Below are 21672 nucleotides of genomic sequence, written 5' to 3'. Positions count from 1 at the left end.
TGAACCTCTGTGCTATCAAAGGCAGGAAAAGCCTTTCTAACTACTTCTCTGCAGTTTGAAATTTGAGAAGTTTGCTTCTTTGGTGAGCATGAGACATAAAAAAAAAAAAAATTGCTTTATGAGATTCAGATTTTGGGTTACTTGTCTTACTGGAAAAAGTCTGGAAGCTACTCAGTTATCAGGAGAATTTGCACTATTTCAAACACTTAGATCTGTCTGGAGTAGCAAAGGGAAAAATCAGCCACTTCTTCCTCCTCATCTGAGAAAACAGTGATGGCCATGCCTTTAAAAATAAGAATTTTTCATTTTGTAACTTCTGTATTAGCCATTAATCTGCAGCTGTCACATTATTTTGACATGTAAACACAGGTGGAATGCAGACTATCTGTGCTGAATGTGTTCCAGAGTTAATTTCTTTTGTGTGAATCCGTAAGAGGAAAAAAAAAAAAAATCAATTCTCCTTTTGAAATCTTCTTTTGGCTCTTCACTTGCAGAAGACACTTTCTGTGTCTCTCCAACTGTGTATAAGGATATGACAGAAGGAAAGGAATGGATGCTTCCCCTTCTGAAAACAGATCCAAGCATTTCATGCATTCATCCCATACCAAAAACATGAGACCAAAACATCTCAGTGTGACAAAAATGTACATATACAGACAGCAGCAGCAGCATTAAGAGAGGACACACCTATGAAGGCCACCCTGGAAAACACAACCTGCCACTCAACCACACACTTTCTTTATTCCAACCTAGTGCCAACAAATGGGACAGGGAAAACAGATAAAGTTGGAAGTGAATTTAGGTAGAAGACAACCAGGAGAGATCTCTGGGCAGCCTTTAATTTTGGCAAGCTTCTGTCAACTCCATCCATCCATCCATCCATCCATCCATCCATCCATCCATCCATCCATCCATCCATTCATCCATGTGTCAAATCCGTCACTGATTAATGATCTCTGCACTTCCCCCATCCAGGTAATAGGAGCCAGAGAGTTTCCCAAAACAAAACAAAACAGCCCTCATACTTTTGCCTGGAATCACTACATTTTGTGGGCAGCATTGCATTCAGAATTGCTGTTCTAATTTCTGTGTAATCTCATATAAATCACACAAACACTGGCATCTTAAGCACATAGGGCAAACCTATCAGCAGTGATTCAATGGTAGAGGATTTAACTCTTCATCATTTTTATGTAAACATAAAATTGTCACATATACACATGATATTATATTCTAGTTCCTTGCACATATTTAAAATCCAATAAATTTAAATACATTTGCAGTCCTAGATCTTTTCTAATTCTCCTCTTTAAAAAAAAAGGCCAATTATATATCTCTGATAGGAACAGCTCATTAGATAATCTCTAATGAGTCCACATGAAAATGGGAGACACAAAATAGAACTGCAATATTTTTCTCAGTAATATCTATCCAGAAGTGTCTGAATTAATAAATCAGTGCCTGGCTACTTCTACACTTTCCAGCCACTATTTTTGTGACTAACTCTTCTATGTTTAGATGAGTGCCCCTTAACCCCACAGCAAAATATTCATATTTGCTTAGAGTTCATAAAGAATTCTTAGTAGCAGAATTAATTCCTTACACTGTGTTGTCATTTTAGCATCTCTGTACCTATTCACACATTTGTAATGGCCTTTAAGGGAATATTATTTTAGTCTATGGGTTAAATATAGTCCCAGTCTTATCGTATCTAGAAAACCAGAGCTGCTGCTGTGTTATTAATCTAGCCTAATTACCTCTTTCATTCATAACTTGTTGTGGTCATCTACTGTAAATCAGCACTTGAAGCTGAGAGGAGTGACAAAGTACATGCTTAGGTATTACAAATGCTTACAAACCTTCCCAAGTTTGACTATAAAAGTAGAAAAATTAATCTTCAAGATTCAAACAATGTACTTCTTACTTAAGAGAGAACTATTGTTTGAACAGTATGAGACTGGATTCAGATTTCCTGATGAATTCCTGCTGATGTCACTGGTGTGACTGCAAAAACTGGGCCATGAATTAGAACTTTACCTTTCTATGAATCATAAGCACAGGTAGTACTGCAAGCTACCAAAAGAAAGAAATGCTGTGTTGTTATGACATAACTTTGACAGACCTTTCTCTGTAGAAGTTGGTCCAAGAAATCACTAAATCCTTTTTTTTTTTTTGCAATGAGATATGACTTCCCTAAAATTCCATCTTTATCTAGCAAGAGGATGACAACAATACAAACAGCTCTGCTGACTGTAGCTCTTGAGGCTAGATCCCACAGGTGTTGCACAAATCCCTTAAAAAGTTCAAGGTCTTGCTTTAGGCAAATATTAGGCAAATATTTTATGAGCAGATGAAAAGATATATTACAGAAATGCAACTAGATAGTCACAACCTACACAGTATTACCCTTTTCCTTATCCTCAAACCTCTCAGGGTGGAAATTCCACACCAGCTTTGTTTGCTTTCTAGTACTAACCCACATTTTGCCCTGGTATCCTAAGGTAGCAGAGGAACTGTACTTTGACCTGCCACTTGCAGTTATGTCTCTGCAGTTATGTGTAAAGTAAGTCAGACTGTCAGACATAATCAGAACTACAAAAAGGAGTAAACTCAAATAAAAGTTGCTCATGAGTCAATTGTTAATTACATTAGGAAAAGTGAGAAACCAATCTTTCCTGCTTTCTCCTTTAAAAGTGCTACATCAAAGCCATTTCTGTGGCTTTTGAACTGTTCCTCACTTCATGGAGAAGTGCTAGATGATGGTGCATGATTGAACATTTAAAGGAGGAAAATATGCATAAGAAACCAAGGATCATGTTTGCAAGTCTGTGAGAGCTTGAAGTCCTTTTTCACTTCAGCCCCCCTTTGCAAAGAACACCATAAGAGCACAGCAGGACACATTTTTGGCAATACACGCCCAAGTCTGAAAGAGGCATAAGCTCTTTTCCTTTGGAAGACCAAAACAAATCTTGATACAGATGGCAAAATATGGGATATATACAACTTAATTATACTATTATATCATTAATATAGATTGGCAGAGAGGAGGAATTACAGCTGTGTGCAAAAATGTAGACAGAAGTCAGAAGTTCAGTTGCCATTTGTGATGTTTTATAGCTTTGGACAGTGAAGCATTTTGCTACTTGTTATTCTGATTCCTCTGCCTTTACTGTTAGTCCTTAACTTAGGTTGAAATTGGAAGTTTCTATTAAAATAATTATTTATATTTTTGCAATGCAGGTGGAAAAAGAGAATGAACACAGAAAGATAAAGTGATTAAAGGATTCCAGCTCCCAACACCCTCCATGAGCCCATACTCCATTCCTACCACACCAGGTCCTCTCCATCATCTGAGATCCTCAAAAAGTGACAATGCATAGGTCAACACTTCAGTCATAAATCACATCATGGTTTGACACAGGCATAATGTTTTAGCTCCATAGTTTTAGAAAACATAGGTAGCCCACAGTTAGCAGCCATAAGGAAAAAAGCTCTTAGTTAACCCAGTGTTCAGGCAGGAGCTCAGTTCTGTGAGGTGCCAAGTGTGCCTTAAACTCCTGCTGAAGTAACTCTGAACCTCCTGGGAAGCCTTTGGCACTTCAAAGAGTCTGGATCTGAATTCACAACACTCTTTACATGAAGCTCTGAGGACCCCAAAGCCAGTGCTGGCTGCTGCTGAGGAGATGTTTCAAGGTGAGAGAGCCCAACACTCAGATCTAGCTCTGTGCTAAAGTACAAATGGAAGACTTCAGCTCTGCTACCCAAATTCCCAGAAGCACCAGCTGTGCCTCCAGTAAGACCCTCAAACTGTCAGCCAAAAATAGCAGCCCAGATTCACAGAAAAATCTGTCAGAACTACACAGAGAGTTGATCAAGGCCAGGGGAAGGCAAAACGCCTCCTAACTTTTAAGAAAAGCCAGACACAATCCATAAAAGTTTTTAAAGCTTAGGTCAGACTATGGGACCTAAATATTTGCAGTGTTAGCCATAGTTTTACAAGAAATATTGCTAATAGTGAGGGAATTTAAAATACTTGCCTAAACCAAGAAGAGAAAGGTTTTAATGGCAACCTCTAAAAATTTCTTGCATATGAATGAAGTATTTTCAGTGGACACAATTAAAACACCAAACACCTGACACCAGGCAGCCCCCTGACATAGTCAGACCAAGATTTACTCATGCTGAAAATACAACAATATATTTAACTACTGCATATAGCAGGAGTTCACTTTTTCAGTCACACTGCACATTTTGACAAGAACACTTCTGATTTTGGAGGCTATGCTTTTAGATTTTAATTCCCTGACTTCTCTGCTCATTTTTGGTTTCTTCCACTGAGGTAAAAAATTGTGCATACATGGGAAGGCAAGGAAGAGATTGATCCAAAATGTAGAATTTTAATAACAATGTATGTGGTAAATAGACAGTAAGCAATAGTTATTTTTCCTTTTTTTTTTTTTTTTTTTTTTTTTTTAATAATTTCAAATGTAGGTCCAGACAAACTCTGATAGACAAAGATATTTATCTCATAACTTCTCAGACATCTTTTTGCCTATTTTACCCAGTGCCCAGGCAGGAAGAAATGAGGCAGGTACATGTTCAAAGTCAGTACTGCTCCTAAGTCTGGTGTAAAAATAGGCTTTGATTAAGAATATGTGGAGCAGACCTCTCTTTCTTTTGATAGGTCTGCACATGCCAGCAAAGTTCATATGGGTAGTCTCATACAGACTGGCAATCAAGAAGTGAGAGTCCTACCTTGAACTTATAAAATCTGCTTTCTCTAAAGCCATAATGTACAGCTGCCATCAGAAACAGACCCAATTGCTTTCCTTTTTCTTTTTCCAGGCCAAGCAAATCTATTTCCTGTTACAGCCTGTACTTATAGTTTTATTCTATCTTATGACTTAAAGACTAAAATATTTGAGCACCACTAGGATTTTTCCACCCATAAAGGGGGAAAATGCAAAATGCAAAACAGATGTTTTATAATGTATTTAATTTCTTTTGGCCACCCATTGAGCTGTGGCTTATGTTAGTGCCAACCAAGTTAAAAGCAACAGAGTTCTTCATAAACACTATATAACATATTGTACAATGACCAGGCATAGGGAGCTCCTTTCAGTGAACTCCTATTCATTAAGCAAACTTCAATGTCAGAAAAAGAAAATGGGAATTACTGAAGGTGCAAATGCTGGTGCTGTACTTGAGCAGTTCCTGGGGGGGATTGGCAAAGTTTGTGCTGTTTTACATTATCATAGCCTAATGCAGAGTTTGGAAAGTAGATGATCAAAGTATACATTGAAAGTGGATGAGTTTGCTGAAAGTAAAACATCTGGAGGTAACATCCTCAGAATAATATCATGTAAATAGCAGATACTGTATAATAAACAATAGTTTCAGAAACACTGAACAGCTGAAGAAGTTCCAAGAAATTAAAACTATCTTGTCCAAACAATTGCCAGACTTGTACAAATCTCTCACTTTTTTCTGTGTCTATGAATGGAAACAAAGACATTTCAAAAGTTAAACCCATGAGACTTATAACAGTTGCTGAGGTACTTATTGACAAGGTATCCCTTGGAAATTACAGTAAAAATAGTCCTTGAAATTTCCCCTGTACCTATTCTTACTTAAACTGAGAAATCATATCTCAACAACAACCCCACTTTTACAGAGGATCTTCAGTACAGTACTGCAGGCTGAGGGACAAAATGAGCAACACAGAATGGTTGGTCTCAAATTATTTCTATATTGACAATTTACTGCATATATCACAGGAAATATAAAACAGATAAAATTTACTAACCTGCCAAAAACATTATAGGAAAGCATAAGGAAAGGATAATGTATGTATTTAAGAACACAGAATGGCATTAAAGGTTTTAACTTGTATTTTTTGGCTTGTTATCCACAGATTTAAAGAATTCCTCCTTAGAAGTGGATTATAATTGCAAAAGTTGATTAGAAAGTAATAAAATGTGAAAGCTTAGCAATTTATTACAGCAAACAACAGTACAGACTTTGAGCAAAAACATAGGAGCAGGCTTTTAGAATGTGAACTTTTAATGCAAAATACTTTTTAAACCAAATGACAACCAACATTTTGACCTAACAAATAAATATGAAGTCCATTATTACCAAATCAAGTGCAAATACAGAAAACTCACTTTAATTCAGAGGCATGCTTAAAGCAGTTTGCAAGCAAAAAATCCTTTGCAATTACTTCTACAGGTAAAACTGTTCTAACTATTATTATCCATCATTTGCCAGCACTTTTCTTCCCAGACAGACACACTCATTCGAACTTGAAAAACCCAGAATGCCAGAAGTGCCTCACCAATATGTTGGCTAAGGACTGTAATTCATTTAAATTATGCAACTGGATTCCCACAGCTGGCCCACAGCTTGGCTGAGAGCTCGATTCAATGCCAGTGAACCTGTCTGCTAATATTGTCCTACTTGCAGAGAAGGTAATATATCCAGCAACTTATATTGAAGTTCTGACTCTAATTAACAGAGCAAGCAAATGTTGACATTAGTGACAAACACTGCTTAATAGTTACTGTGAGACCAGTGCAGCCAACTGGCATTTTCCTGTAGCATTTTGCAGTAATAATCCTTTCTTTATTTCTTATGACATTGCTTATAATTTTTTTTTTTTTTTTTTTTAGGCATTTTGGTTTAAGTTAGAAACAAATCTGCACAAAAACCAACCCGGATAGCAGCAGCAAGACTCCCGGCTCTCAGACAAGTAATCAACAAGACAGCATGCAAGCAGCATCCCTGGAAGGATGCATGGGGGACCCGACTATAGGAATTCTTATCCTGTATAAAGCTATGTAACCTTGCACAAACAGCCTTTGGCATCTTGTCTCTGGCCTACCTGGACAGTAGCAAAACATGTTTATCAGACCACACAAGCCCAGAACCTGAGCTGCAAGCAGTTAAAAACTGAAGGTCGCTAAACTGCAAAATTCAAACATGCTTCTATGCTTTAGCCACACAGACAACGATAAAACAAAGCCTCCACAACCACCTGTAATAATATGCCTGTTCAGCCAGCAATTCCAAAGTACTCAGCAACACAAGGTAGACATTTTCTGCAGCTGGTTTTACATGTACATTCCTGCCAAATTGTTGTCTCGTCCCCTCTTACCTTCACATTAGTCCGGAGTGCACAGTAACATGCAAAAAACATTGCAGTAAACAAGGAGCATATGGACCAGTATTCAGCGTCTCTGCTCTGCACAAACGGTACACACACGATCCCGAGCATGTGCTACTAAGGAGCATCCGTTCCCTCTGTCAGTTTGAAAATGCATTGATCTCTCTTTTTCTGACTACAAAAAGATATGTCTTGAAGGCACTGAGTGAAAGCTACATATCTCTTCAGCGACTATATATAGAAATATGCTCAGTAATTTCAATTAGCAGAGAATTCAGCATCTGAAACTTGGACCTCAGTTGCTTTTCCTTCCAGCATTTTAAATTCGGGGGGGAAAAGGAGGGGGAACTCAGCCAGGGGGGAAAGGTGAGGAATTAAAACATACGCAGTGAGTTACTTGTATTTCCCCCTGGCTTTGATGCTTTCCTATTCAGTATTTTACCAACGTTATACACAGAAAAATGAAGAAAGGTTTTTCTCTTCCAAGTCTCAAATTTACAGTAGATTCTGCACTGCTTCTGTCTGCTCTTGTTAAAGAAGCAGCATCCCTTTTAACAAAGACAACGTCATCAATCATGACAGATTCAACATGTTCTACTTACAAATACAGTCTCTGATTAAGGACAATGGCTGGCTGGCTTATTAACGTTTCCTCAAATGCAAGTTCAGTTCCCTGTGCTAATCTATTTTTAAATAAAAAGTCCCACCTACTCCTTCCCTCTCATTTAATAAAAATGCAGCGGACTAGCTCTAAATATCCTGAACTGCATTGTGCTCCTGGCTCAGGCACTGGACACTGCTTTCAAACTGTTCTCTCGCTTGCTTCGGATTAGAAACACAAAGAAAAATTAAAATGAAAGCAGAAAAATACTGGAAGAGGTCTGTGCCCTCACATTTGTAACTACATATTCTGAATTCAAAATGCTCCAATATCTTCCAGAAGGAGGGAACTCAGAACCTAGCCAGAAGGCAAAGCCTTAATTCACAAGCACAAAAATAAAATCAAACCACTTCTCTCACTCCTGTCAACCGCTGGGGTGCTGTGAATTAACTGATTGTTTACTGGGCTGCAGGGACACAAAGTCAAAAGACTCAACTCTGCATACAGCACCGGAAACCACTGATATCAGTACTGAATTATGAAGTAATCTCCGGGAATAAAACCAGAAAAGAGGCTTTTTTTTTTTTTTTTTTCCACTGCAGCAGATACTGTGGGAGGCAAAGAGTGAAAGAAGCTTTACTACCTCCTTCCCTACCAGCACAGAGCAATTTGCGTAGGATAAGCATAACTTAATAGAAATATCTGCAGTGACTTTTGGATTTCTTTAAATGTTTTATGTAAACCCACTTGGAAACCTTCAGAAACACTGAAGTCCTAACCAAATCAGTGGGTATCTTTCTGTGTGCAATGGGGTGAACAAGCTTAAACAGAAGGGTGTGCATTTAAGGAAGAATAAGGGGGAGGAGAGAAGACAGCAGGGTTTTTTCCAACATCTTCCTAAAGAGAAGCTCTCAGAAACTGTCGTCAACTCCAAGAGAACAGCTATTTTTAGCTTGTCATTGTTTGTGCCTTTTTTTAGGAACAAAAAAGGCAGTCGTGTTTAAAGCTAGATATTGCTCTGTAACGTAGCCTAAGACAGCTACTTAATTTGATCCCCAGCTCCATCTGTCATAGAAATTAAGTAATTAGTAATCACAGCCTTCTTTGGCACAAACAATGACTTCCACAACAAAAGAGATCAACCCCGGTTTTAAATCTAATTCCGAGATTTTTGTTAATAATGAAACTGGGGTCTAGATGTCATAGTTCAAAAAGCTGGAGTATCCCAAACTTATGGTGGTTCAGACTTTGGCTACAGCAATATCCATCAAGTAAGCTAAAATATAGTAAAGTGTTGCTCAGCAAAAGCATGGGAGAATTAATTGAGACATTTTTTTTGTCACTCTTCAAGGGAATAGAAAGTGAAAAGAATCATGGTTTATTTTGCAGTACAGTACACTAAAAATTAAAATTAAGTATCTTAGTCATTGAAAAAAATATCACAGATCTTGGGGAATTCTAATCCACAGAAAAATGCAATTCAAACAGCAAAGATGAAAAGATGTACAATCCTGAGAAATAAGGCAAGGTTCAGGCAAGCATCTAGCTGCATATGAAAATCAAATTCAAGCTTTCTTTCTGCCAAAGGAATTGCACAAGGTTTCAGTCAGCAAAGTCTTTGAAACAACTTTCTTTTTTCTCAATCCTAAAAAAGGCAATGATTTTGGGTTTAGGCAAACAAACCCAACATGGGGAAAATCTCACGAAAAGAAAGCAAGGCTGAATAATGATACAATTTCTGAGTGATTACCTGGATATAAAACTTCAGACTCATTTAAAAAAAAAAAAAAAAAAAAAAAAAAACAAGAAGTAATGCAGTTCCAAAGTCTCCACTCAAAAAACACTCCCGTGATTCCTGAGCATCTAAGAGGAAAAATTATCTAGGAAATTACTGACTGACCCCCATGCATATGGTAGGTGCCTCCTGTAGTAACTGTGGGGCATGCGAAAATTTGCAGACAATTGAGATCTCTGTAGCAGCCAACAAGGTATTACTATGCTAGCAGACCAACCCAAAACATTTAACAGGGGCTACTTCAGGTAATCTACATAAGCAGGGCTTGTTCACCCCTGCCAAGATATTTCTTACCACAGCAGCCTAATTGCTAAAGAAAGTATTGTCATCAAGGACATACAGTATTTTATGATGACTTAACAGCTACTCAAAAGCATCACATATTGGTGAGATTTACAGTTAAAGATGCAGAGTCATTAAAAATGAGTGGGAAAAAAGCTCTGCCCGAGTCATCCAGACATGCCAAAAATAGCAGGACGTTTGAAGTACCTAGGGCCTCTTTAAACACGTGACAATAGGGAAAAACCCTAGAGAAGAAGGAAGTTATTCCATTAAAAAAATAGGTTAAGAATAAAACCAGTAGAGAGACAGTAGTCCAAAGGAGTCACACTACAGACCCTCTTTAAAAAGACACACAACTGGTGACCTGAGTATTGTTAGAAAACAAAAACTGGAGTCACTATCTGGAGCCGTGAAATTCCATTGTTACTCTTTGTTCCCATGGCTTCAGAAGGGTGCACTAAGAAGAAAACCCTGGTTGTCTGCAGAGGTTCAAAGAGAGCAGAGGGAACATGCTGCCTTGGAAGACTTTGATCTCAGGAGGGCCTGAGGCCAGTCTGCTTCAGAGCAGCAAGAGGGCACAGCCCTTTGCAGCATCCATCACTGCCCAGGATGCACCAGGAGCTAGAAGCAGGGATGGCAGTGATAGCAGTGATAGCAGTAGTACCAGTAGTGGGAATGCCCTGTGGATGTTGTGTCCTGAAGCTGTGCCCAAGGAGCCCCACAGTGCCATGGCACTACACTAGCACAGGGCTGGCAGAACCACAGAATCACAGAATGCTTTGAGTTGGAAGGGGTCTTAAAGATCATCTAGATCCAACCTCCTGCCAGGGCAGGGATGCCACCCACTGGACCAGGTTGCCCAGAACCCCATCTCACCTAGCCATGAACATTGCCAGGGATGGAGCATCCACCACTTCTCTGGGGTAACACTGGTACCATACTGTGGAATAACATTTTTCTGCCTCAGACACCTAAGCATTTTCAAGTTTGGGCTGTTTGTTTTTTCCAGACATGGTGGCAAGGGTAGTGTTTTAAAAGAGAGTACCAATAAAAACAATAGGTAAAAATGCAGTAAAAAAACCCAACACTCTCCAGGATTTGCATTATGTGCCTCACCTCACTTAAGTAGGACATTTGTGGGTAAATATTATAAGTTGGTTTTAAAAAGACTTACTGCAATGAGATAGATTTTGTGATCACCCTGTGATGATCACAAAGAAAGCAAAGATTAACTATGAAAAAAGAGAAATTAGAGGGGGAAAGGTCTGAAGAAGAGGGTGCATTGCTTTCTGAGTGGATGGAGGGAGAAATGACATTCCTGTCCTCCAAAAGAGGAAAGAGTGGATGTCTAGAGGAAATTTGGCACAATGGAGGAGGCTTCCAAGGCTGTTTGTAGACCATGCAATGTTTATTAGTATCAACAGTGACAATCTGCATCACTGACTTTGAGTAGCCAGGGGTGTAATTCTCCCTCTTTTTGCAGAAGATTTTACTGGCTTGTGCAGCCATGGCACTCTAGCTGCAGTCATGCTCCATCACTTCCTCTCTTTGCACACTTCAGTGATGCAGTCAATATAGCACCCTAGTCCTGCATTGCCTAAATAACTCTGATTTCAGCAAAGGAGCTCTAAATTGAAATGATTTTACTCTTTCCCCTATGACTAAACTGTCATAAAAATGTTATTTTCCACATCTGCAAGAAGTTCCTTACACTGATATCCACATTGAGGGGTGGGATATTGAAGGAATTGTTGATATGGACTGCAGGTCTGGGGTGCTGTAGAGCCTACAGTTTCCAGATGGCAAATATTGACTAGAAACAGTGGATTGAATCTATGGGGCATCTGGAAACAACTGCAGAAAGAAGAATAGGGAAGAAACCTCCACTTGGAAAGAAGTCTTTCTTAGGCTGTCCACTGCAGCAAAGCCTAGTAAAACATAACAGACAGAGGAACTCCATCAGCAGCTTGAACTCAGAATATCTTACAGTTTTCACAAAGAGAAAGAAAAAGGCTGAATATATTATTTACAAACTCTCATCTCCAGTACTGCAAACAGCTCTCTGATATCCTGGCATTCTGATGCATAAGTTGCTGTGTCAAAAATTCTTCCTCACTTCCAGACCAGTAAACACCAAAGACTTTGCCCTGGGCTGATTTAACTTAAGCCACAGATTTCCCCGAAAATTTTCTGTTCCCTTTTTCCTGTACAATCTTCTTAATACATTTGTTTGATTTTTGAGCATGTAATACTGTTCCTCAAAAAGTCCCAGCTCATTGCTTTCTGTCTTATGTGATTGCATTGAGGAAGGTTTTGATCAGATATATAACAAAAACGTATAATTTACTTAAAAAATAATTCCTTCTCAATATTAAAATTTATACATATTTCATAAACCACACTTTGCAGTTAGTATTTTGTAATTTCAGTCATAAAGCCATTTATAATAAGAAAATTTAAAGAATAAATAAATAAAGGTCAAATGATAAATAAAAAATTAGTGAAGAATGGCCTCATCCTGTGAGTCTTTTCTATGACTCTGAATTTTTCAGGACAGGTTTCCTCACTGTTCCTGATGATCCCAAAACAAAATAATGAGAAACAAGGAATAGAAGTTCAGAAAGAAGGAATTGGATTAAGCTTCAAGTTACTCAAAATCTCATTTTTACACTCCTGTACCCATAATCCACGGATCAAGTTTATTTTACACCTCATTCTACACAACTGATTGAGATGACACAACCCCTTTAACGCCTCAATTGAGACACCCAGGCTGCAAAGACTTTTTTGACTCTGAAGATCCCCAGCTGAGTTTCCTGGATTTCACTCAAATTGATTACTAACATGTCTCCACAATATGTGTTTCATTTTGTTACTGTGAGAGAAAACCTGCCTTTCTCCTTGACCTGAATTCCCATGATAACTCCTCCAAAAAGGCATTTCCATTCAGTCATATTAAAGGCCATGGCAATTTGGAACACTAGGAGATTTTCTAGGCTGTTTTTCTTGCTGCAGGAAGAATAACCACACATAGAGGGCTCTTGGCAAATAATTGTCCAACTTAGAAGTCTCTCATGAACAGAATACAGCCTTTGCTTCAGTTGATCCTTTATTCTTAATATGGAAATCACAGAATCATAGAATTGCTAAGGTTAGAAAAGACCTCTAGAATAATCAAGTCCAGCCACCAGTGCAGCACCACCACCATGTCCACCACTAAACCACGTTCTTAGAGTGGAACATCCATGTGCATGTGGAACACTTGGAGGGATGGTGATTCCACCACTTTCCTGGGCAGCCTGTTCCAATGCTTGAAAACCCTCTCAGTGAAGAAATTATCCCTATTATCCAAGCTAAACTGACCCCACCACACTACAATCTCTTTTCAGGTATTGTAAAGAGAGATAAGATCCCTTCTCAGCCTCCTTTTCTCCAGACTAAACAACATCAACTCAACACATGACAAAAACTTAAATTATTGGAACCCTTTAAATGATTAGAAGCCTATGCTTGTTTTCTGCACAAAAAATAAATAATTTACCACAATTGTTTGAAAAACTTGGGGACAAATGAAACCTGGGGGAAATGATGCCTATCTTGTCATGATTGCCATCGCTCCCCAATTATGAATTAACATTTTACTTTTATAATTTATGAACTATAATTTATGAACTAAGCTTATTCATTTAAGCATAAAATCCACATTTCCATGGTAACAGCATGAATGAAGAAGGAATGAACTTCCAAAGTTCAATTGCATTTATTACAGTACTTAAAAATAAACCTCCAGCAATTTCACTGAGGAAATTGCTGTAGCCTTTTTGTAGGGAAAAAAAAAAAAATCTCTCACTGTAAACTTGTATAAGGACAACTGGATTTTTAATTGTACTTGATAAAGGCCCATGTGTGTCAAAACACTTAGTATTTTTTTCTTTGTACTGTGATTTTAATTGATGAAACTATTTAAAGGGAACTTATTGTTAGGTTAAGAATTATGATAAAAAATTTGCAGCACTGGAAACAACCCAATTTTCATGAAAATACATGTGTTGGTTTTTTTTGTTTGTTTTTGAGGGTTTTTTTGGTTTTTAGTTTTTTTTTTTAAATGTAGACAGCATTTTCATTAAACAAGCAAAGTGTTTGAATTTACAATACAGAGCACATGGATAAATATTCAATAGCCATGATCAAACTTTTCCTCTTCATGCCATTGACAACAGTTATTAGCTTAATATATTAACAAATTTCAACTAGAAATCTTATCAGTGAGATAAACACCTTGTTTTAAGAAGATGTTTAAATTTAGCTGGTTCTTGAAAAGTAGTTTGAAGCCTGCATAGCATTTGAAAGCAAAGGATAATTAATTGAGGGAAACCATTTACAAGTCAATTAGTGTAATTTTCTAAGTTTTACTGATTTCGAATGATGAATCAAGATGTTTCTAGAAGCTTTATGAGTTAAAAGCAAACTATTAGGCTCAGTAAAGAAAAGATAGGTTGGAACAGGCCTAATTACTCTAATAATATGCTAAATCTAGCAATCTATTTTTTCTTTAAAAAAAGGAAAATAATATTCTAAATAGGTGTCATATAATGAAGGAGCAAAAAACTTTTTTTTTTGAGAAACCTATCTCTGTGAAAACCAGTAAAATGGTGATGAATGTTACATCTGTATCTCCTCTGGAACCTGTGACTCCTAGCATTTAAAGACACCTGGTCAACCTAGATACTTTTTCTTCTAGTACTATCTAAACTGTAAACACAGTACTCAGACAAAGACTTTTAAAATATATTAGCAGCAACAATAAACTCAGCAAAACCCTTCTCATGACTGAGTGGGACTTTTCCTGTATTACCAATTATTTAATTCCCTACTTCAGTTCCTCTTTTACCCATCAAGTGAAAACTTTTTCAGCTGTATTATTTTCAGCTTTATGTACAGCCTTTCAAGGGAGTCAGTGAGATGAATCCCAAGGTCCTGAGAAAATTGGCAGGTGTTGTTGATAGGCCACTCTGCATCACATTTGAAAAGTCACAGCAGTTAAAGTACCCAGTGACTGGAAAAAGGGAATTATCACACCAATTTTCAAAAAGAATGAAACACAGGACCATAGGAACAACCAGCCAGTCAGCCTCACCTCTGTGTTTGGTGAGATAATAGAAGAGATCTTCCTGGAAGCTATGTCAGAGCATGTGAATGGCAGGAAGGTGATTCCAGACAGCCAAAACAGCTTCAGAATGCTTAAATCACTCCTAAATTATCTCTTGGCCTTCTACAATGAAGTGATAGAGTGATCACTGTGCTGCTGGATAAGGGAAGAGAAACTGACATCATTTATCTTGACTTCACTAAGGTCTTTGACAGGGTCCCACACACTTCTTTGTCTCTAAATTAGGAAGATATGGCTTTGATGGATGGGCTATTTGATGGATAAGGCATCCTCTGGATGGCCAGTTGCAGACAATGGCTCAGTGTCCAAATTGAGACCATTTCCAAGTGATATTCTGCAGGAGCCCATGCTGGCACCAGCACAGTTCAGTATTGTTATTAATGTCCTAACAAATGTGACAATGAAAATCTGCACATGACACCAACCTGAGTGGTACAATCGATATGCTAGAGGGAAGGGATACCTTAAAAAGGGACCTTGAAGGGCTTGAGGAACTGTCCAATGGAAATCTTATGAAGCAAGATGTAGATGAAGCAAGGCCAAGTGCAAGATGTTACACCTGGGTCAGGGCAATCACCAGTATCAGGGATTAATAGGTTGAGAGAAGCCCTGCAGAGAAGAACTTGGGAACACTTGTGGATAAAAAAATTTACATGAGCCACAATGTGCATTTAAAGCCCAGAACACCAAGCCTATCCTGAGAAGACAAATCTCAGCAGTTAGACCCCATCTCTTATAGGGGCTGTAATTAATGGCATCATGATAAAGAAGTTTTGTGGGTTTTTTTATTTTTTATGGTCTAGGGATTCTCCACATGTACTGACTGAGCAAGTATTGTCACGTTTTGCTGTTCTAGGTGCAAGGGAATCCCTCAAACGTTGTGGTCAAAGCATGGTTATTTCTTTCTGGAAATGATTCTTTTTTAGTTACTTCAGTTGTGGAGAATTTGGCACAAAATGTCAAAACTTTAAAATGTCCTTAAGAGACACAAAATATTTTTCACAAATTTACATCTGAATAGAAACTTTTTACACAGGTAGTATCTAAGTATTTCTATTATTTCACAGCAGTTAAAGAACTCTTTTTTACCAATATTAATTAAGGAGTTATATTATTTCCAAGTAGATGGAAGTTTGCTTTTAAAATACCATGCTTTGCACATTTTTTCCAAGCATGTCCTCTTCTCACTTCAATACTCCCTTGAGTCACATGCAGCAGAGATCAGATAAATTCAGAAAATGTCTTTGTAAAATGCAAATTACTGCTATAATCTGATGATATTTCACAAGGAAGCTGACTTTAGCACTGCTTCCTCTGTAACTATTTATAAAAGCTAAAAATCTCTGCCAATCTTTCTGGCTATGGGGCTGTCTATAAACATTTTGTTAATCCTTCTATATGCAAAATTAGTCTCAGTGTAGTACATAGGGTCACTATCTCTTTTGCATGGAGGACAAGACTGAATGAGACATGCATGCTCACAGCAGAATACCAATTGACTAGAGCCACATTTATCCAAGAGGAGCATTTTCTGTTCTTTTAATACTTTATTTAAATAGTTTTAGAAATTGCAGCCCTCTTGACTCAAAGAAGCATGCCCCATTTCACACATTAACTAAAAATATAATCAAGTCTCTCAGGAAAACAAAGCCAAAGTCTACTGTCAATCATAATACAAATAACCTTTTTCATTTTAACAGGGTCATAAATATCTATAGTCCTATAAAATGTAAGAATCTGGCCCAAAGAATAAATAAAATCCGACTAAAGTATGATAAATGCTGAATGAAAATCTGCATCTACAAAACCAACAGTAAAACCAACCTTCTTATTAACTTCAAGGAATTTCACTGATGTTCTTTGATGTATAAAATAAATGTTAATGCACATGCCACAATACTGAGTTTGTATGTAAGCCTCAATTATAAAGAGTTTCCTGCTCTTCTTTTGGCAGATTATCACTTCTACTGTAGCTGTTGCACAGTAATAAAGTCTGAAAATATCTTCTTCTATCCCCTTTCCATCACCACACTCAAACTGGAGTTCACATATTGAAATATGCTTTAAGAAGTGTTTGTGCATATTTGTTCAGTCACCATGACTGGAACATTGAATACAGTGTAAGAGCATCATGCAATTGCCAAAGAGTATTCTGAACACAATACTATCATCTGAACAACTTCATATAGATTTGCAGTTATTGGATAACTTTAATCCAAATGTGGTTTCCTGATTTGGGAAACTCCTAATGGAGCTTACTCCTATAAACACTGCAAAAATGATGGGAAAGGATATAAAGTGTGAGGGATTGCTGAGAAAGTCAGAGCGCCCTGATATAGATGATAGAACTATTGTGTGGGTCTTCAGTGGAAGGGCAGGTGGACAAGAGACCTTTCAGCTTGTACTTGTCAATCAGAACAAAAAAAAAGTTACTAGGAGTTGCTGCTGACTCAGTAAGAGAAGTCAAACTGGATTTTAAGAAGATTTTCCCAATTAAGGAGGATAGCAGAATCTGTTGTGAGACGTGACTAGCCTACAAAGCAGAAGAATGCAATTGAGTTAGTCTTTTGTGAACTGGAGAGATGCAATATAGCTATTTAGAAAAAATAAAATCTGAGTCTGAAGAGAAAGAAATAAGTGAAGTCAATAAAATAAACATACACTATAGGAAGGGCTTTTTTCCATCCTCCACCAAACCAGCACAGGAATGTAGCTCATCTCCCCACCTTTAATGACACCTGGTTCTTCACAAAACCTGTGATGCAATAAGGTAATGGGAATTAAATAACAATGGTTGACATAAGAGTGTATGTATGCGCATTCATAAGTTTACCTAACACTAATATATCTCTTTACATACTCATCAGAAATCTGCTAATTAATGGCTGCTGCTGTTGTTGTGTGTGATGCTCTGGAAAAACACACCAAACCTCAATGTACAGTAGATGGGCAGACAATTGCTGTCTGCTGATTTCAGTGAATTCCTGGCCAGGAAGTCAAGCTAGATGACAGCCAAGTTCTTCTGGACCACATGCAAATGCATCTTCTAATTCACACACACAAAAAAATAAACAAACCACAAGACTGGAACACTCTCAACTCCACAGTTGTTACTGCCTGTAACAGAAAACTGTCATTTTATATTTCTGCTTTGCATCCTTCTCTGCTTCTCCCCCTATGTTTTCTATAAATAGGAGCATTTCATGCCAATTAATGAGATGGGGTTTTGAAAGAGATGTAGAAATTCCCAAGCTACAAGTGAAGATGTTAAAACCCATAATGAAGCTGTGCAATGCCCAAAAATGTTGGCCACCTGGAAGACTAAAAACTTTTAAACACATCTCAGTACTTCTGATGCACTGGCTCTCTCTGTCATTTGACAGCCCTCTGCACTGAAATAGGTTGTTGAATATTTTAGAATCAACATCATGGTATTTCAGTGAAAGGATTATAATTAATTTTTCACAACTGCATAATCTGAGGGCATTGTGAAATGCAGCTTCAGTGGGTTTCTTCACACAGCACTGTCCCAGTGTCACATTGAACAGTTGTGTCTATGGCAACATCTTCCTATTATCATAGATCCCCTGTATCTACCATCATCTCTGAAATTTTTTTAGGTAATTAACCCAGAACTCAATGCTAATTGGTAAAATCAGAATGAAAATAGAATTTTATGCATAAAGCAGCTTCTGCCTACATATTGCTCTACACATCTTGAACAGATAAAGCCTTTTTTTGCTTAAATAGAACTGGGAGATATTGGAGACCAAAAGAGACCACAATTTACTTTCCATTTCCTGGCTTCTGCTGCTACAAGAAAGATCTGTTTATTCACTATTACATTATTGCACAGCAAATAGTGCAAATTAGAACAGTCAGAGTCCAGACTGAAAGCCAGGACACTCAGGATCTTTCTTTCAGTTTACCAGGTATGGTAAATAGGCCTGCCCCTCAATTTATTCATCTGCAAACTGGTATTTATAGTATCCTTCCCAGTAATAACTCTCAAAATATCAGTGTTTTTATTACAACTCCCAGTCTTTGCTGCTCTGCAACTGCATATTACCTTTCTGTAAGGACACACTTTGGTCTGCAAAGCTTTGAATGACAAGTATGAGAGGTTAATATTTTCAAGTAATTTCTATAGATTGATTTGGAATATTTGATTTCCTTAATCTGAGCAAACACACCTCCATGCTCACTGAATCTTTGAGCTCTACCACCCACAGTGTGCAGCTTTGTGCTGTAGCACCCAGAGCATATCCCAAAGCATTTTGCCCTATGTGAATGCATATATTTGTACAAGCAGCATGTTTGATTTCAAGAATGGAACTTGATACTTTTCAAAAGCCTCTCAGAACATACTGAAGACATCTCTGGGTTGGTACCCCATATTTCTAAGGGGGGGGGGGGGGAATCAAGCTTCCAGCACTGCTATATTCTCAGTAAAACACCAAAATCAACGAGATGCCATTTATGAATATGCTTTTTTACTTCCCACTAGATTACATCATCAACACACTCATGTCTCTGTTCAAATAACCTGCAAATTATTGTGCTAATGCTCTCCTGGCATGTACATTCCACTGAGCCATAGTCATTAAAGGTAGCACCCAGAACAGCCTCCAAAGTCTTCAGCTTGCCTGTAAGAATAATCTTTCACTGCCATAATTTTTCTTGTTTTGCTACATTATTTTACATATAGCATTTTGCTACATTATTTTCAGCCACTCTACAATCCCCACAGAAAACCAGTGAAAGGCATGAGACAGGAAAGGAGTTTATGCCCTCCAGCCAAATTTTCTGAAGAAGCCTCTGACGGTTTTATGCCTGGTACATAATTCAGAGATATGTAGGTAACATGTCAGAAGGTCCAGCTGCAGAAATAGGACACAGAAAGAAACTGGTAAAGGAATACACTTTAATTCTGAGAAAAAGAGGAGCTGCATATGAAAAACTTAGTAGAGCAGTAGCTGCTTGCTGCCCTTTTCAGGTCAGAAGGTGATGGGTTTGGGTTCTCAAGACTTGGTTAAACTCCCTGCTCTGCCACAGGCCAAACCAGTGTGATAAAGATCAAGATGTTTAACCTACAAGATCTCAGTGTCATATATACGAAGACTAGCATGAGCATGACTCAGTTTTTTAACACTATAGGATTATCAGATGCTATGAAAACAACCACAATAAAAGCAATGTTGAATCAAGTCTACCTAATCCCAACTAATTTCGGTTATCACCTGGCACCTAAAATCTAAAGACTCAGAATCACCCAGTCCAACAGTTCTGCAGATTCTCCTAAAGTGTGAAAGCCTTTGGATGTCTAAATTAAATTATTTCTCCTAATTTAGTCTAAACATGATCTTCATCTTTAATACATACTCAAAGCATGCATTCTAATAAATTGGTAATTATGTCCAACCTAAAACCATCTTGAAGGGATACAGCCACTAACTAAATCCTTCTTTGACCTCTGTCTAATTATCTCTAAGAAGCATAAAATCTAGATGGACACTACTGTTAGCATCACAGTACTGGTGCACCAGAAATGATGCCATTTTTCATCTGGGATCCTTGTGTTTGGGTCACTCACTTGGGATCACTTGGATCACTCACCATCATTTTCAGAGAAGGGCTATATGGCAGGATGCAGAGTGGATAGACTTTTTATAATGGTTCCCCATCACTCACAAGAGAAAATAAAATTAGTTATGGTAGGCAGAACTTATTGTCTCTCCTCTCAAGCAGATGTCAAAAATTTAAACAAAAGAGAGCCCAAGTTAAGCACTGGAGTTTGGTTCAATGCAACTGAGGAAGCCATAATATTTACTGGTATGATACAAGTCACACACAAGTCCAAAAACTGCAATCAAAAAAATGTTTTCAGTTAATTAAATAAAATTTTGATAAATGAAAACCCTTCTATAGAAACTAAACCAATCAACTTCACATATAAAACCATCTTTTTTTGTATATGAATCTGAAGGGGAAAAGGTTCTTTATGTGTGCAGGGAAGGTTAATCAAACTACATCCCATCTCTACACACACTCCCTGAAAATGTGATCAATGCCCTTGTTTTCCTCCCAGATTGCTCCAAAAATGGATGCAGGAATGAAGGAACTCCTTTCCATCAGTAATGCAAGAGATCAGTCACCTCTCAATATTCAGTCCAGAGCCCAAAATAGCCTAACCTTGAGAAGAAATAGCCAAGATTTATAGATAAAGCAAGTGGGAAGACCAGAAAAGAAATGAATCTATGTATGTGAAAGCCTGATAGTCACCATGTAATGAACTGTCAGAGAGCAGAGCTCAGCAGCTGCCTAACAAAATAGTGGGCAGCCATGAGGAATGTCATGGGCACTTCTGCACCAGGCTTGACTAGAAGGATGGTAAACACCAAATTAAACCGTAAGCATTAACCAGAGACCATAACCATTAACCATATGCAAGGAGAGCTATTTGGGAGAACTTTAAGCCTATTATTCTCTCTTCAAAAGCCAGAAAAATGAAGGCTCCCCATGAACCAGATAAGGCTGAAAGAGTCACCACATCAGCTCAGGAACCCAATAGGTGAAAAAAGTAACCTTCAAAAAGAGAATTCAAACTTGTCTTCTCCATCAGCTATAGGCATCTCTTATCTCCTGGAAGCTATAAATGC

General features: G+C 37.9%; 1 protein-coding gene across 4 annotated transcripts in view; it reads right to left on the bottom strand.

Annotated features, from left to right (window-relative positions):
* DLG2 (discs large MAGUK scaffold protein 2) overlaps positions 1-21672 on the bottom strand; it is a 963673-nt gene that overhangs the window by 701929 nt on the left and 240072 nt on the right. The window contains exon 1 of one of the 4 annotated variants that reach the window (XM_056503673.1): positions 7157-7419. The exons of 2 other annotated variants lie outside the window; for them this stretch is intronic. In XM_056503673.1, the coding sequence (XP_056359648.1) occupies positions 7157-7276 (120 nt within the window). In that variant the 5' untranslated portion in view covers positions 7277-7419. Of the gene's footprint in view, positions 1-7156; positions 7420-21672 lie in introns of those variants that run through there. One more of the 4 variants, XM_056503686.1, reaches the window with a different exon arrangement.

The sequence above is a fragment of the Oenanthe melanoleuca genome, chromosome 1 (assembly GCF_029582105.1).
Source record: "Oenanthe melanoleuca isolate GR-GAL-2019-014 chromosome 1, OMel1.0, whole genome shotgun sequence".
In the NCBI taxonomy this organism is placed as follows: domain Eukaryota; kingdom Metazoa; phylum Chordata; class Aves; order Passeriformes; family Muscicapidae; genus Oenanthe; species Oenanthe melanoleuca.
The sequence above is the reverse complement of the archived record's forward strand: the minus strand, read 5'-3'. Positions and strand labels throughout refer to the sequence as shown.